This window comes from Musa acuminata, chromosome BXJ1-5, assembly GCF_036884655.1.
Source record: "Musa acuminata AAA Group cultivar baxijiao chromosome BXJ1-5, Cavendish_Baxijiao_AAA, whole genome shotgun sequence".
NCBI lineage: Eukaryota > Viridiplantae > Streptophyta > Magnoliopsida > Zingiberales > Musaceae > Musa > Musa acuminata.
In genome coordinates, this window is record NC_088331.1 from 43,892,169 (window position 1) to 43,910,000 (window position 17,832).

Genomic DNA, 17,832 nt, shown 5'->3' on the forward strand with positions numbered 1-17,832 from the left:
TATCTTTTTTCTATCTCCTCTCATAATGATCAGAGATCGAGAAGAGTAGAAGATTGAAAAAGAGGGGAGAGGGGGAAAAGAGGCGATTAGGAAGGATGAACGAAGAGGAGAGAGAGGGGAAGGGGGGAGGAGAAAGAAGAAGAAAGAAGGTAAAGGGAGGAGAGAAAAGAGACGAGCGATTAGGAAGGATGGGTGGAGAGGAGAGAGAGGGGAAGGGGGGAGGAGAAAGAAGAAGAAAGAAGGTAAAGGGAGGAGAGAAAAGAGACGACGAAAAAAGGGCAAGTGACATTGCGTCATGATGTGATGAAAGTGATAGCTATGAAGGGTGGCTATGACGACACCAACAATGATTGGGGACGAGAGTGGCGTTAAAGAGATATTTTCAAGTGATGAAAAAGGAACATCATCGTGTAAAAACCAATATGAGGGGATTGATAGTAAGAATTTTTTAATATAAAATATCATTTTAAATCACTTACGGGAGGGAGGAGGGCTTAATAGTAAAGATTTTTTATATAAAATATTATTTTTAAATCATAAATAATTATGGAGTCTTAACCATAAATGATATTTTTTTTTCTTTTCTCGTTCTTCATCTTCCACCGTAAGCATCTCAAGAGTTCGAGGATCTTAGAAAATTAGAGCTCCACTTCAACACTTTGGCTCTATCTTGATAGACCGGTAGCTTTGCTCTTCGACACCTCGAGTCAAATAAACTTTAGATTTGGATCGATCATTCCTAACATCTCACTTAATAGATAATCAATAATAATTTTAATTGGATGATCACTAATTTTAAACTATATTAACCCCTAATTTCTCCTCTCATCTATGAGTTAGATTAGAGCTAGTATGCGAAACTGAACTCAGGCATAAATTACAAACGTGTATATATATATATATATATATATATATATATATAATAAATAGTTGGATAAGTAATATGATCCATGTCTTCTATCCAAAAGCAAAACCAAGCTAAGTAATTATTGACCTGAACCCAAGGCTACTGGTATTTCAAATATTTTCCTCATTTGTTAGTTTGCTTTCCCATATTTCAAATATTAATTATCATTGATAATTAATAGAAAAATAAATAAATCTGACATCAACTCTCTAACTTATTGGCTCTTCTATATGTTTTATAATCTCGATCTATTTTGATATCATGATGAGATTTTGATTGGATAATAATTCAGCCCAAAAACTTAAACTAATAGAAAACGAGATACACGATATATGGTATATTGAACTTTGACAATATATTTATGAGAAAACAAAAAATTTTCTAGCTCACCAGTAACTGTACCTCCATTTTTATGGCAGGAATGGTCATTTGAGGGGAGGAGTAGCATCGCATAATATCCCAAAGTCATATCACCAAGTGGTGTCATAACATATGCTGCCCAACAGCTGATGATTTTGACCAATGAGAGAAACCTAGTGATTCAAATGATGACAGCATTCATCTCACAAGAATACCATTCATTGTTTGAAAAGGACACAGTTGAACAAGTTCTTGTATTGATTATTGGAATGTGAAGGGTGTAGGACAAGAAAAAGAATGAAAAGAATTCAAAGCTGATCTTTACAACACAGAGGAGTTACTATTTGATAATGACAAAGTTCAACCAGCTTTTGTTTTGATTTTTTGGAATATGATGTGTGGCACAAACAAAATATACCATCCATAAATTATGTCTGATACTACTAACAAGAGCACTTAATTATAGGATAGCCATACTAATTGTTTTCCTTATATACTTCATTGGTGATGTAACAAAACCTAGTTTTGAAGAAATAACAGTGTTGCTGCCTTGTGAAGTTGGCTTGTTTTGAAATGGATAGAAATGTCTGCTTTGTTAATTATGAAAACTAATTGCTTTGTTTAACTAGAATGGCAAAAATCTATCCAAATTCTGACCTAGCCTCCAGTCTCCAGAAGCAAATGGTGAGAATTGGCAAATCTCTTCTGGAAGCCAACCAAGTTTTAGTTCTCCATTCTGCCTAATCTAAAACCTTGGAACATGACAACTTAACATCACAATCAACAGACATAATCCTTTGGATAACTACAGTTTCTTAATCCACATCTTCTGCAACCATGGTACCTACAGGGACTTTACAAGAACAAACATCAAACTGATCTTCATGAATGCTCCCATCTATATTTCAGAAGTTGCCTTGCTTGTTTCTTACTTGTCCTGTGGACACACACAAAGGGTTTCTTGATGGTGGCAACTATGGAGGATATTGATTCTTGGCCTACTTCAATTGGTTGTTGTACTTGTTCATCCACACCTGCTGATGGAAGCCAAAGTTTCTCTGGGTGGAGGTCAGCTAAATATATGTGGCAGTGTTGATATTGAGATCCCAGTTAGATATGGTCCTGCTGAAATAGACAAGCCAGAAAAGGATATCTCAAGTGTGTATGCACCTTGGCAAACGGGGGTAGATATATGAAGCAGACCAACATATCACTTGTGCCCAATCAGTTCTAGAGTTCATGAGACTGCACTTGTAAGTGGAGTGGGGGAGAGAGAAAAAGTGGGTTGCAGTGAGATCTGAATTAGATGCTGGTACTTTCAGATAGGATGAGAGGAGTCTCCATCTTCCAAGAAGGGATTGTCTCTTCTAATTCTAAAAGGTCTCTTGCCATTTGCAGAGCTACAATCTGCTAGTGTTGCAAATTGTAGTTGCTGTAGAATGGCACTTTTGACGCCGGGAAGAGGGTTTGTTTCAGTCCACATAATGCTCCCAACTTGTCTGCCACAACTGGGTGAAGCCCCTAAGAAACTGATGTGGAAGGAGATCTCAACCAGGAGGAGACAACAACAAAAATGAAAAAGAGGCATACACACCTGATTTGTCATGCCTTTATTTGGCACATCAATATCAGTTTGACTACACTTCGACACTTGAAAAGGATTTAGGGTACATATGGTGAACATATCAACAGTGAGATAACCTGACTGCAGAAGTCATAAAGCATGTTCACAGTAAATATGGCATTCTCTTTTTCTCTCTTTCTAAAAATTGGTTGTAACCTGTAGCATCTAATATTTCACCAAATATCTACCAACTTCTTAATTTACTCAACTGGCTAAGGTGTATCCATAACATTTTCATTTGCAGATTAAGATAAAACTATTTCTATTTCTAGGAAAAATCAGACACCATTTGGCGGATTGTTGTAATATCCAAAACCAGAAAAGAATTACAATTGTACTTCCTTTCAGGGTCTTCTCAGGGAAAATTGTATGTAAGACCCAAAATTAATTTTGCCATGATACTACTCTTCAGCATTAATTCTCTTGCGTATAATGAATACCTTGGGTTGACCATTTTAGGCTGCGAAATTACAGAGATATGGATGAATGGTTTCTTTCCATTAAACTCACTTCCTTCATTTTTACTTTTCACACACACAAGTATTTGATCTCTATCTCTACTTGCCTCCAAGAAGTACCCATCACCTCAGCCTTTCCTTTATGAGCATAAAATGAAAAAAACAAAACGTGCATGAAAACATCCGGCCAAAAATAGAATTGACAGTCATCAATACAAATTCGGACACATCCATATTCTTTGTCAGGTATCTCAATCAACTTGAATACAAATATCTAGAATGATGCCACCCTCCAACAGCGAAAAAAATTAAAAGGACTCAAATCAATCTTATATGCTATGATTTGCATCAACCAGGCAATTAACTCATCTTACATCCGTCTTTCCTTCGAATTCAAAAAACCATGCATATATGGTATGAGTTAAGGAAGAGCGAGAAGATGGGTGAATGGCTAACTTAAATACGACTCTCCCTCTCTCTCTCTCTAAAACATTAAACCTTGTCCATAAGTACAGACCAAAGTAACTGTAACCCTGTGTATCTTTCCTTGGATAAGGAATGTGAGATGGCATAGAATAATCATCATTCACCGCTGTTGTTTCTTTCCATGTAGCCCTCCCAAGGAACCACTCCTTATATTCGCCACCAAGGAGCCAAGTCAAGACACCAAGTGTTCCATGGAAGTACTTGGGTTCACAACAGAGACTACTCTTTCTCAGACTACTTCAACCCTATCAGAAACTCCTCATGTGGCGGCCAAGCAAGAGTGCATGATGGTGTTGGAGGAGGCGGAGGAGAAGCAGCAGGAAGAAGGTGGAGAGCAACCCAAGTTCAACGAGGAGTTATTGGACCTCAGCCTGTCCAACAAGGATGCAAGGGAGAAGTCCCCGTCGTTGAGCACGAGCACGCCAGTGCTCGAGCTCAACCTCATCGAGTCTTTGGGTGGTGCGGAGCCAAGCGCTGCCTCGGGGGCGCTACCTCATCGGGGGTCGCCGGAGTCGGAGCCCCGCGTGTTCTCCTGCAACTACTGTCGCCGCAAGTTCTACAGTTCGCAGGCGCTCGGCGGGCACCAGAACGCGCACAAGCGCGAGCGATCCCTCACCAAGAACGGCGCCCGCCCTGGCGCTCGCCTCGGCGACCACACCAGCCACAGGTTTCCGCCCAGCATGGCAGCGCTGCCACTGCACGGCATGTATGGCGGGAGGCCTTTGGGAATCCAGGTGCACTCGATGATACACAAGCCCTGCTATGGCTCTTCTCTGAACGAGCGGCAACCTGGAGTAGGGAGGCTGATGGCCAGGGAGGACTTCTGTGCAAGGACGTCGGCTCTGGCGGCGAGGTTTGATGAGCCCCAGGCGGTGATCGGAGGCCACCGGTGGATTGACGCCGGAGACCAAGTCACAGTAGGGAAGAAGGAGGTGCAGAAGCTTGACTTGACCTTAAAGCTCTAAAGAGTTGGTAGCAGCTCAGTCTTTGTGGTTAGGGATTAGCCTTTTTCTTCTTCTTTCTTCTCTACCCTCGTTACTCTACATGTCACAGATTTGTTTGCTCAGACGCTGTCTCCTTTCAATAATAGTTCACCATTGGTAAACATAGCTTGGTGTTGTTCCATGATGACAATAGCTTCATTGAGAGCTGAGATTTCTCTGCTCTCCAACAAAGAAACAATTTTTAAGATGGATAAAGTTCTATAAACAATGAAACTCTCAAAGATTCCCCATCTGCTAACTAAGATGAAACTTAACATATCACAGTGAAAGAAACATCAAATTCTCACATTCCTTCACCATGTAATTAAATTGCCTTATCAACTTAAAAAGGTTTTATCTATCTCCAATATCTCAAGAAACGGTGCTTTAGACGCCAACGAGAGAGGATGGCAATATCCAAGTTTTGTATGTTAAAAATATGTGCCTTATCTTAGTCTTTTGCATGTATTAGAACAAATCTTAATAGCAAAAAGGGTAATGGAATACACAGCCTCAGAAGCAATAAAGAGAGGGCTGCACAGAATTGTTGTTTAAATTCTTTCAGAGGGAGTTATTTAAGGTTTTGGGGCTCGCGATACTTATCTATTGCATTGATTACTAAGACATAAAGAGCCATTTAAACAGAGATTAAATACCTGGGTTTGATGGATGGCAAGAGAGTTGGCTCAAATGTAGGAGATGTTGAAGTTTCAGTTAGGAATAAGAAGGGACCTGCAGGTTGCAGTAAAAGCAATTAGTAACCACAAATTAGTGCAGGAAAACCTGCTTTTCCACAATATCTCAATGCATTTAGATACTTGATGTTTGAAGTCAGCCAGAGGGCGTTCTCTTTGTCCTACACATTTGGACTTTTTTTTTGTTTCCAAGCCTTCCTCCACAAGTTAAGAATAGAAGAAACTAATAATAATAAAGTTTAAATTGAAAGAGCTTCTCAAGAAAAGGACAGCAGTGGAATTTTTTTCTCTAAGAAACTCTAAAGGCTATGGTTCATACTTGTGAAAATAATTGCTTTACATGTAAACAAGTATGTTAGCAGGTACAGTTAATGAAAGGGAAACTACAGATATTATGTTATTTTAATTACACAGATATTTGGAGGACAAACACATTTATGCCATGTAAGTGGTTGTTAACAAAGGAAGGAATCTGAACAGGAACTTCTCAATATATATTGAGAAACCTAGAATGAAAGCTAAAGCAAACACCAATCAAGCACCTTACTGATTCTTCCACACGAAATAGCCATATCAGAACAGCAATTATTCTTTGACGAAGTCGCTTAATATACATAACATGACATCACGACCTTACACCACTTAAATGTTGATTAAATCCTAGGAGAGAAATTAAAAATTATTCTGTGTTACAACTTTTGGAAGAAATGCTGAAGATGTGAGTTGATTTATACTGATGTAAAGGACACACAAATTGTCATTGCAATGATGCATTACATGTAGCAATGTTGTGTGGGTGGAGAAATAACTAATTATGATTTTGACTTCAGGAAAAGTAAGTGTTGGAGATTTGGTGTTCCATTGATTGTGGTAGGGACCTCAATGCTTTGGCATGGATTAATAACAACTCGAAAGATTCTACAGTTCATTTCATTCAACAAGAAAAGAAAACTGGGTAAGACTAATCACAAGAAAGTAAAAAAAAAAAAAACAAAGAATTACCACAGACAAAATAGATAATATCATTAGTAAAGAATACGCATAGCAAAGAAAAAACAAATAAAGAATTCCAGCCGATGAAATAGACATTGATTTTAGGTAAAGAATGTGCACAAGAACAGCAGAGATTAGGTTCAAAGCAATAAAAGAAGAATTGAGTAACAAAAAATGATAGAATCAATGCCTACTCGTATAGCACCAAAAAAGCACTTTCACATGGTCGAGTATATAACAGACATGTGATGAAAAAAGAACTCAGTTATTAAGAGTCATGTACAACAAGCATCATGATCCACAAACACACACTATGAGGCATGAATGAGGGCAGAATAAAGTGCATCCGGAAAGTAAACTACAAAAGAGCCAATAATGCAGTTGACATATGCTGCAAACCAAATTGATAGAGGCAACTAGTTAGAATAACAAATTTGGCAAATCAAAAGAATAAAGGGGTGGACATTGTTGGAAAGTTTAAAAGAAGTCAAATCTGCTTTTGGTCTTTGCAATCTAATGCAAGACAACACATGGTAGAAGACAAATAAAGTCAGTTGATGGACCTAAATTAAAGTGTTCGTCCACAGAAATCATGTAGAAATAAGAAAAATAAGATCTACTGACCTACTTCTGGTTAGATTTCAACCCCATGGACTTCGTGATGTTACAAGAAAGTACTGAAGTCCTGACATAATAATCTATACCTTTGATGGGATTAAAGCAAATGAAACATAATTTAATATCAGAAGTGTACACTTTATGATAAAGGATTGAGAAAAAAGCTATAAAAGAAATAAACAAGGATCTAGATGAAAAGAATCATGCCCTACTAATGATTTAAACAGCAAAATCTATTTTCTAAAAAAGTTTAAGAACAACAAGGAACATAATGCAGTGAATGTTTCATGACACAGTGATAGTAGAAAAAAAAGTAGGATCCTAACAACTAACAAGCCATTTGTCGACAAGGAGAAAGATAAGTTTCTATTTTATATTTAATATTCAACCTTGATATTATCTGCGATGGCAGCTATTTCCAACTCAAAACCATTTACATCATTGTAGAAATTAGAACAGAAACTTAGATGGACTAATAGCACAACCCATCTTGACTTTTACAAGCAATTTAATGCAACATCTGGTGGGTTCACAGATCACATGATCTGCAGAAGTTTCCATACAATTTTGATTCACCTTAATCACTCCCAAGAGGTTTGTCCACCAAAAAACAATCTTTTCTTCCCTTTGTTCAAGATTTTTGAAACGTTCATGATCCTCCTAAAATCTCTATGAATATTTGAGATTTAAAGTAAACTAAACAAAAATGATCAAGGCTGTTGTTTTGACCAATGACATTCTAGTCCAGGTTAGAAGATCTTAAACTCAATTAGGTTTTTTTTTTTTTCCCTTCACTATTGAATCATCCAAATAAAAGATAAAAAAATTTCAGATACTTCAGAATTTCCAAAACTATCATACACTTAGGCTTGATACTAAATCGAAGAATTCAACTTTTATTCATCTTTCACCATGATGATGTCAAGTAATATTTTCTTACAAACGACGGTAAATAACAAGCCTAAACATGACTTTTTCTTATAAATCATAATCTCACCTAAATGCAGAAAATATATAGTGCAAACGGAACAATGAAACAATCAAATATGCAAATGGGAAGAAAACCAGATACTAGCAATCAGCACATATACCATTTCCTTTCTTTATCATTTTCTTTAGAAATAGAAAATTAAAATTGTAACCAACACAACCTCTTTAGATCAATATCCTGCTTGCTTGATTAGTAACCAAACTAACTTATCTATACAAAGGAAATAAAAGGAAGAAAACTGTACCTTTAAAAAGTTTACTATTTAAAAGAATCTGCATGGCCATTACAGCCTTGCGTTCTGATTTCAATTAATTTACGTCGGTAAATTACAAACAAATTATCGTAAACATGTGGTGAACCATTTCATTTAAAATATGCACTTAGATATGCTAAGACTTCTTGAGAAGGCATCATATCGCCTTTTGATGAATACTATCTGTGCTAAGTGCAAAGAAATTATGCATATACTACTACTTTCATCTTAGATGGAAGCCGATCAGACAAAGTTGTCTTATGGTCTTTCTTGGTATCAAAATGTTAATGAATGTATTTGATTCAAAGGTAAGCAGAGGTCCATAACGAAGAAAAGTACAGAGGAAATCAGACTGTTTAGCAAATATGTTCTTAGCATTCAAGTAACACCAAAACTTCATGTGCAAGTTGAGCATCTCAGCGGACTATTTATGTGGTTTTTGCTTTCTAAACCTGATTAAAAAGATAATTGACACAAATCACTTTCAGTTAAATCCCTGTCTTGTCACAAATTTCCCTGAGATTTTCCAACCAGTCCATAGTGAACATTCACTGTGCGAAGGTGAACAATTAATAATCATGGGGGAGGCAAGCACCAAACAGGAAGACTGTGCCTCTCCATCTCTTCTCCCACAATGTAATCCTACTATGGGGTCAGCCTTGGCACTATGTTAAGCTTGCAATTTCGCAACCTGGGTGATCAGGATATTGCCTCCTGCTCGCAGAGGTAAGACATCATATGTTGACCCTTCCCAATCTTGTGGTGGTGGGAGCTTCGTGCACATGGTCACCATTTATCCTAGAACAAAATTTAGTGTTGGTTAAATATGCATAATTATAAAAAGAAATTAAAGCGCAAGATTAATATGTCGTGAATACAGGGCTAGGATTATGTAAACTAAATTTAAAATGTTTAGATCAACCATTTATATCACGAAATATTTTTTAGCCTCAGGAATGATTGCAAGCCTCGATTTGAACTCGTACAACAAAATGACACACGAATGACCAAGATATTTCAACAGTGCATGTTGATTTACCAAAGCCAATGGACGAGCTCAGTGCTGAATAAACAGCACAAAATTGAATCGTAATAAGATGACAAAATCGAAACCTAAAAAGGCAATAAGTCTCACTATTTCTTCACATAGGTCTCGATATTCCTCAACCAACGAACCAGCTCTGTTCTGTCCTTGTTCGCCATGTAGCCATGCAAGAATCCGGCGAGCTCATCGTTCACCCCTCTCTCCTCCAAGTACTTCAGAAGAGTATCCTGCATCTCCTCATCCAATTCCCTGTCCAAACACCACGAAATCAACTCCAACAACGACAATACATCAATCCAGACCAAGAACAAAACAAAAGCGGAGATCATTCATTACTTGAAGTCGGGACCCATGTACTGCCTATGCGTCGCATGCCCACGGCGAACAGGAAAGACCTTCTCGACCTCAATATCATCGGGCCAGGCCGAGCAAGCGAACTGGAGGGCGAACTCCGAGTCGTCGCCCTTCGACACCTCAACCATGAGGGTGATATGAAGGCGGGCATCGCCCGCGTCTGCCACCTCCGAAGGTGCGGCCGACCGTGTGGAGGGGGCGGCGCCGTCGAACATGGTGGCCTCGATCTTGATCTCCTCCCGGCCGCGGCTCCACCGCAGCTTGATCCACTGCTCCCCAGGCCGGTCATCGACGTCGAAGGACCGGAACGCGGCCTCCGGTTGGGAAGGGGGCCGGGACTCGACCTCGTAGGCGATCTCGGTACGGAGGATCCGGAGGAGGTTCTCCCTGAAGGCGGAGCGGCGCATCTCCGAGATGTAGGAGCGGGAGATTACGGCAGAAGCTGACGAAGAAGCGAGTGATTTGAGGCGGAGAAGCCCACGGGAAGGGAGGAGCCACCGAGCCATGGCCGACGGAGGTAGTTGGCGTCGAGGTTGAACGAGGGTTTGTGGGTGAGGCTTCTATGGGAGGCAAAGGGGTTATGCCCAATAACGGGTCGGGTTCAATGAAATCCGCATCAAACACGCATTTGTAGGCCGGTTTAGTGATTCATCAGGCCGTGGCCCATTTGTCGCCACCAACTCCAATCTTCATGTATTTACATAATTACCAGAACCAGATGAAGTCGAAGACCATATCTCGTTTGTTGACTTGTTTAGGAATAATATGTAGTTCGGGGATCTTATAAGGTACAGTTTGAACCTTACAAGGTTTCATGTGGGAGATCCTTTCCGTCGCCACCTCCATTTGGAGCATGTCACCCTGCAATCGAAAGCTTCGTTTCCACAGTGACCTGAGCATGGGTTGCTACAGTGTGGAATGGAGGAACGCCATTGTTGAGGAGAAGAGAGACTAAGTTGAGGACTGCCATTGGAGAAGAAGAGGCCATAGAATCTACCAACCCACCCCACCTCACGAGGGACTGACGACCTGACAAAACTGTTGGCATCTGCTTGTGTCTGACCCTCTCTCTCTCTCTCTCTCTCTCTCTCTCTCTATTGATGCAGTAGGAAAAGAACAGCACCAAGCAGTAGGCAACAAAAAGACCTCACATGCAGTGTCTATAACGTTCCTCTTGCAGACTATGAACGAGAGAGAAAGGGAAAAGATGACTCGGTCGTCGCCAAGTTTCACCAAACGCATTTGGATCCCTCCCACCTTCTCTGTAACCCAAAATACCAACAGGGGTTTACTGGCTGCGTACAACAACGCAATGACACATAGTATGGTTGCAGGATAAACTCGGGCTATGGTCCCTGATCACATATTTTACCTGGATTTGGCTTCTTCTTAGCTCTCTAGTTATCTCTCTTCCACAGATGTTGGTTGGATACAGAATTTGGTCCGAAACCCATTCGGTAAAAGGATAAGTATCGTGGTTGAACGGATGATCAATGTTTCTTGCTAAGAAGCTGCCATGAAGAAGAATCCATCTAACATTTTCATGAGAAGAACAGACCAAAAGAAGAAACCTGATCTCTCCATAGCTGTGTAACATGATAAGATCTCGGAAGACTGTTCCCAAAGAACCAAAATTTCAAGCAACGAAATTTACACACATGAAGCAGAAATGGGGAATCTAAGTGATGATAATCTAGCTAGCTCTTGCAGATGTAGACCAGCAGCGAGAACCCGTCCGGCTTCTGCAGCTCCACCTCCTCCTGGCTCGCCCACTCCATCACCGTCGAGTTGCTAGCCGAAGAGGCAGATGAGGTGGATGAAGACATAGAGCTCGTCTTCAAGAGGCTCTTCCTCCTCCTCCTCCGTGTCATCCTCTCGGCTACGCTACCTCCGTTGCTGCTGCTGCTCTCGCTCCAATTCCTGGTCTTCCCGGAGTTGCCTCCATGCACTGTCCCTTTGTACACGCTGTCCCCGAAATGCCCCTCCTGCCTGCCACCAAAGGCAGTCCCGAAGTGCCCCTCCGCCGGCTTTGGGTCCTCCGCGAAGCGGAAAACGAACACAGCGTGCTCGCTCTCTGCCGTCGCAGGGGCTGCGCCGCCACTGGACGCGGCGTTGTCCTTGGGATGGAAGAGCCAGTCGTGTAGGTCCCACGAGACCTGCATCCGGGCGCCGCACTCGGTCTCCACCTTCTCGCTCCCCCGGAACTTCCACCGAAGGCGCCGCACGTGGAGGACACTCTCGCCGTCAACGGCCACCGCCATGCCCGCCTCACGCTCCCTCCCCTTCGCCCCCAGGTCGATCGAGATCTCCCGAGCCCTACCTCCGAACCGCACCATCGTTCGGTACGACCTCCGGACACAGGAGTCCCCCAGCACGACGCGCTCCCGCCTCGCAGCCGGGGCGGGGTTCCGAAAAGGATATTTCGGCCGCTGCGCCCGGATCTTCTGGTACGCCTCCTCGGCAAGGTCACCTGAGACCAAGAGCATCTCGCCGTCGACTGCCACCGCGAAGAAGAATCCGTCCACGGGCTCAGGCCAGCCGCCGGCACCGCTAGGCCGGAAGCTCGCCCGTGAGAGGTCCCAAGCGAACTCGACAAACCGGTGGCACGGGTGGTCCCGAAGGCGAAACCGCCGCGACCCCCGTCGCTTCCAGAGGAGCCACGGCCGGACGCGGAACCGGAGTGGCTCCTCATCCTCGTCGGAGAGGTAGAGGTCGGCGCAGAGGGTGACGCCGAGGACGCCGCGGGACCAGGTGAGGGCGGCGAGGCCGAGGCGGGTCTCGTAGATCGAGGTCGTCAGGCTGGGTCCGGCCGCCGTCGACGACGGCGATTCACCCCCGCCGAAGCATGACAGAATCCTGTCCGGCATCCTCCTCCTTCCAAGCCTCTTCGTCTCCTAAACCTGTGGTGCAGAGGGCGGTTTATGTGTGTGTATATATATATATACATCCAAGCGGCAGTCCAAGTGACTTTTAGAATTACGTGACAATAATAATGGTCATTACTCAATGAAAATATCGAGAGGTAGAATTGGGGCATTAATAATGTCAACTTAATGAGCAATTAGATGATACTTAGGAAGAGAAAAGTGGGGTTGTAGGTAGGTGGAAACATGAGGGTGTGTTTCAAAGATGCCGAGGGGGTGTGCGTGGTCAAAGCATTTGTTTGACTTTTTTCCTATTGATTGACATCGTGATGTGGAACGAGTCATGCATGCTGTGCTTTGAAATGGTTGATGGTAGATGGATGGGACTTTTTCCTAGTAATAATTAGAGATGCAGGCCATAATGTACATCCATATAGTGTAATGATATACGAATCAATCATGCATCTTTCCATGGTCAAGAGATAGTGCCTCATTGGCCCATTTGGGTGCTTAAGACACGCTGTTGCACAGTTTTTGCCACTTAGTGGGTCCTCATGTCTTTGATGTGGAGTTAGATTTGGTGCATACGTTATAATATTAGTCACCTACGGATATTATTTCTGCACCTCACTGTAAACATCTGCCCTATGTGTCAGATGACATCTAAATATATATCAGTTAGTCCATCAGAGTCATGACAAAATATATGACTGATTAGTAATTTCATTTTTTAGATTTTGAGAATCTAAATCGAATCATCTGTTTTTTCAAAAATAAAAAATATTTTTTTTTAATCATGAACAATCATTCTAACAGCCACCATTTTATTTGACATCGTTTGGGATCTTTCAAATCATCAGTGATCTGTTCGTGATAAGTGTTCTAAGATCAAATTAGTATATTGGAGAGGATCATATTCGTCCTTGAGCTCAGGTGTGGATGCGAGTATCCAAGGCCTGACGAGGTTCCTGATAGCTTGAAGAGGAGTGAGAACAACAGCACCTGACCTAGAGGAAGGAAGCATGCCATGTGCAAAGATTGCATGAGAGTCCCACACCCACACAATGCTCCAAAATTGGCACAGCCTCGTTCATCTCCCAAAAAGCTTGCTGATGTTCTTCCCTTATCATCTCTCATCTGGCTGCTACACTCCAACAATTTGGTCCAACCATTTCCTTTCCCGATGCATGTGTCATGTCCTTGTGGGAGAAACTACTGCTGCTGCTGCTACTTTTCTAGGTTTGTTGTGACTAAATCATTGCGGATTGCTCTGAACAGATTCCCAAGCCTTGAATGTTGTAGTGCAAAATTTATGATATGAGTTCGTCTCTGTCTAGATGTAAAGATCTGTTCCTTTCTTTTCTCTGGGTTTTCTAACTCCATTGTCTCAAGAAAAGAAAAAGGAACATGCAGTTTAAGGTTTAAGAAAAAGAATAGAGAAAGCAGACATCAACATTGGAGTTTGTCCAACCAGAGAGATGCCAAAGCAAAACACCATTAAAACTTCAGCATAATAATCTCAATCTCTCAATTAGGATAAAAGATGAGTGTAATCATTTTCAAGTAGTTAGAAATTGTTTGCTGAGCAGTATGATTGTCAACCTCTCTTCTGTGGTTCCCATCAAATTGTAGAGCTGCTTGAATGGAGCAATCAAAGAAATCCTGATAGAACAATTGGTCCTCAGTCCTTGTTTTTGTGTTGATGTCTATACCTTTTGAAGCAGTAATCAAAGACAATTTTGATCCATTTCCCATAAAGAATTAAGGACCTCCCAAAAGTTGTAGTTCACACCTTCAAACTCCATACTTTTTCTACAGATTAGGGCCTGCAGAAAAAGGGTGTCTATTATGCTAGCCAATGACTTTGAGCACCACATTTCATCCAAAACCATTAATTAATTTGCACTGGTGAGGTACAGAACAACATAAAGATGATAGTCTATGGGTCTAAAACCATGGAATTCCACCTGCTTGCTGTTGATCCCCCTACAGTAGTGGATGAGCTATATCAACCATGGAGTTCTCTATCCTTTTCCTAGTTTGTCTAGCCAAGTGCCAGCATATAGTAAGCCATCTACACTTAGATTATGAAACATCCTCCTCCTTTTCAGCTTCACTGTTTTCCTTGATGTACCAATGTCACATTACTAAAGAGTTCTATTTCCATAGAAGAGTGAGCTTTCCTGATAGTTTGGTTGAACTCAAATCATTGGACTTTGTTTCTAAATGCCAATGACTAATTTGAAGATCCAAATCAAGTGAAGATGTATTCTAGCTTATATACTCTTCTCTTCCTTTGGAGGACACAAATAATGAGTCAATTCTTCACATTAACATGCTCATTGAAGACCACAAAAGAAGGAATACTTTGACTAGAATCACATAATTAAACTGTGAATCCATGCCTTCATCTTACCACCAACTGTGGATTCTCCATATCTTCCTATTTATATGATATTTCCTTCTTACCTCGAAGAAGTTCATGCCTACTGTCATGATAATAAATCTTCACCATACTCATCCACAAAACCTCCTATAACATCACCCTCACTTTCATTTCCTTTCCATGCATCTCTACCTTCATTCATTCCTCTTATTTGCCCTGCATCCTTTCTTCTTCTCCATGTTCTTCCTTTCACTTTTCTTTAACCTTCATCTCACCATGTCCAATGTTGTCATTACCTTCATGTCTTTTTAAAGGTCAAAGACCAATGGGCCAATGCAGGTACAGAGAAGGAAATGGCAAGAAATATAAATCTGGCATTCCATAAGCTGAAAGAAGGCAGTGCAATTTAAAGTTCTCTCCTTTTATCTGAGGAAATCTGAGGCTTAGCCTCATCTCATTTAGAAACATTTGGAATGAAAAGTTTAGAAACTTCTGTGCTTGCTGTCCAAAAGAGAAGAAAAAGAACTGCAAAAGTTCTTTTATGGCACCAAAGTCATGTGAACATTCTGAGAATGTCTCTGCACTTGCAAATGATTCAACCTAAGGAATTAGTAGGTGCAATTAAATTATTTTGAGGACTGATTCATGTTTTGCCAAGAATGTGGTTGAGTTTGTGAAAACCGAAAAATCTCCACCAATACACTCATGAGATCATAGGTCACTTTTTGGCTATGATCCTTAATATTCCAGCTAACATTTATCCTGAAGCTTCATTTGGAAAAGGCAATGTTGCAGAAGGAGAAGCAAAGCACTGACATGGCATGAACTGCAATGATCATGAGTGACCAGAAAAGAGATGTTGCAGAAGAGTGTAAATGAGGTAACAAGTGGAGAAATGGCATGGCATGAACTGCAGTGATCATGGATGAGCAGAAAAGAGAAGAATGTTTCATCATCCTCAAAAGACAATGAATGCATTACATCTGATTTTGCAATCATGTCAGCCTAAAAACCTAATGAGATGAGGAACTTATCCAAGAACAACAATTTCCAGCTTCACTAGGAATGTGAGTGAACCAATCTGCAATGCCTTCTCTCTCCTACTTTTCTTTGGACTTCATTGATCACTTCATTCATGTTAAACGCCAATACAAAATCTGCAATGCCTTCTCTCTACTACTCCTTTACTTTGGACTTCATTGATCACTTCATTCATGTTAAACACCAATACAGTCTTTCTACAGCATGCCAAGATCCAGCCACAAGGTTTTAATGGTAGAACTTTGACATCCACTGCTGTGTCCACAAAATGCTGCTGGAGTTGGAATGGCATGTGCAGGCACATGCATTGTTGCATTCAGAGATCCAATACCATCACACCAACCTTTTCTAATCATTTAAACCCAGCATCATTTTCTCATCTTAGTATGTTCTATTGACAAACAAGAAGTACTGAACTTGGATGATGCAATGGTAAATGCACATGTAGCACCAACCTAATACTTGGAAACATCTTCTATCAATATGCATTCTTCTGTGCCAATGATCTTGACTTCAGTGCCAAAACAGGTGTTATTAGGGGATGGTGGAACATAACCAGCTTTCAAACATGTTGTGGGCAACCATGAATGGAACCTATACCAGCTCAAGCTTCAAGAGAAGCTCCATGAGACACAGGACATGGATGATGTAAGTGTACTGCACATGTGCATGTTGGAAGAGGTGTTGCTGTAGCAAGTAGCAGAGCTGACTACAGAGCAGCGCAGCAGAGCTCCATGGAGAGGTTGGAGTCGAGCAGCTCCTCGATCATCTCTTCCACGTGATGCTCCTCTAAGCGACTGAATTCCACCCCGCCATGGCCGTTCTCTTCCGCGACCCGACTGGTCTCTTCCTTGTGCTCTGCCGCCACCGGAGGCCTTCGCGGCGCATGCATGACGACTGGCTGCGCGGCCTGAAGGGAGAGTAAGTTGCAGCGGTGCAGCTTCGCGGTGAGAGCCGCCGACAGGTACTTGCAGTGTGACGACGGGGGGCGATGGGGACTGCAAGGGAAGTTGGTTTTCGCCCGCGCTCCGCACATTAGAACTGCCGCCTCGTCGTAGGCTCTCGCGGCGTCCTCCGCGGTCTCGAACGTGCCCAGCCATATCCTCATCTTCCTAGAAGAAGATGACAGAGAATTGTGGAAGAGATGTGGAGGAACTCATCAGCACAGGGAGTGAGAGTGCAGTACGTGCTTACAGGAGAGGGTGGCGGATCTCGGAGACCCAGGAACCCCAGTGCCGCTGTCGAACACCTCGGTACCGCTTCTGGGAGCTGGCCATGAGAGAGAGAGTCTGCTGCGTTCTCTACTGCTCAATGGAAGGGAAGATTTGAAGGCAGTGTGAGCTGAGCCTGAGATGGATTTGAAGGGGGTGGGGCCCTCTGCATCCTTCTTTGGTGATGTGGCCCACAAGGTTTGGTCACCATGAACATGCATCTCAATCTGATTCCCATCTTTTATGCTCACACAATTCACCTATGAGAATGAAGACAGTAATCATCTTCTTTCAAAAAGGCTGTCAAAAACTCAGTTTGCCACTAATAACATGAAATTTTACTCACATTTATGGCAAGTTAATTCTTACATGATTTCTCAGTTCATAGTTAACAGCTTCATTTGATACAAATCTCAGTCATTGAGATAGATAAATAGGGTACAGACCATCTGCAGTAAAGCCTCTTCAGGTTGATCTTAACAGTTCTATAACACAAGAATCTGAAGCTCATAGGACTATTGAGGATATGTAGAGAAAGATGAGAATTTAGACTGCAACAAATA

The 17,832-nt window shown here is 41.8% G+C and overlaps 4 protein-coding genes across 5 annotated transcripts; 1 reads left to right on the plus strand and 3 right to left on the minus strand.

Annotated features, from left to right (window-relative positions):
• Positions 1–4,026: 4,026 nt before the first annotated feature.
• Positions 4,027–4,800, plus strand: LOC135673996 (zinc finger protein 1-like). The gene has a single exon (XM_065183405.1). It carries the CDS (start codon positions 4,027–4,029, stop codon positions 4,798–4,800), a length of 774 nt encoding a protein of 257 aa, XP_065039477.1.
• Positions 4,801–8,824: 4,024 nt separating this feature from the next.
• LOC135674450 (uncharacterized protein At2g39795, mitochondrial-like) lies at positions 8,825–10,354 on the minus strand. 2 transcript variants are annotated; one of them, XM_065184309.1, is made up of 3 exons: positions 9,750–10,354; positions 9,504–9,662; positions 8,825–9,166 (listed from the first exon to the last, which is right to left on the minus strand). In XM_065184309.1, coding segments are annotated over exons 1-3 (684 nt in total). In that variant the 5' UTR covers positions 10,274–10,354; the 3' UTR covers positions 8,825–9,165. The 2 variants fall into 2 exon arrangements, with proteins under 2 accessions (XP_065040381.1, XP_065040382.1); XM_065184310.1 differs by lacking the exon at positions 8,825–9,166 and having other exon boundaries at positions 9,503–9,662.
• Positions 10,355–11,284: 930 nt separating this feature from the next.
• On the minus strand, positions 11,285–12,723 carry LOC103985474 (uncharacterized). The gene has a single exon (XM_009403177.3). It carries the CDS (start codon positions 12,632–12,634, stop codon positions 11,465–11,467), a length of 1,170 nt encoding a protein of 389 aa, XP_009401452.2. The 5' UTR covers positions 12,635–12,723; the 3' UTR covers positions 11,285–11,464.
• A 3,690-nt stretch (positions 12,724–16,413) lies between these two features.
• LOC135674451 (ethylene-responsive transcription factor ERF003-like) lies at positions 16,414–17,345 on the minus strand. Its single transcript, XM_065184311.1, has 2 exons — positions 17,253–17,345; positions 16,414–17,170 (listed from the first exon to the last, which is right to left on the minus strand). Exons 1-2 carry the CDS (start codon positions 17,333–17,335, stop codon positions 16,768–16,770), a joined length of 486 nt encoding a protein of 161 aa, XP_065040383.1. The 5' UTR covers positions 17,336–17,345; the 3' UTR covers positions 16,414–16,767.
• Between the last annotated feature and the right edge of the window lie 487 nt (positions 17,346–17,832).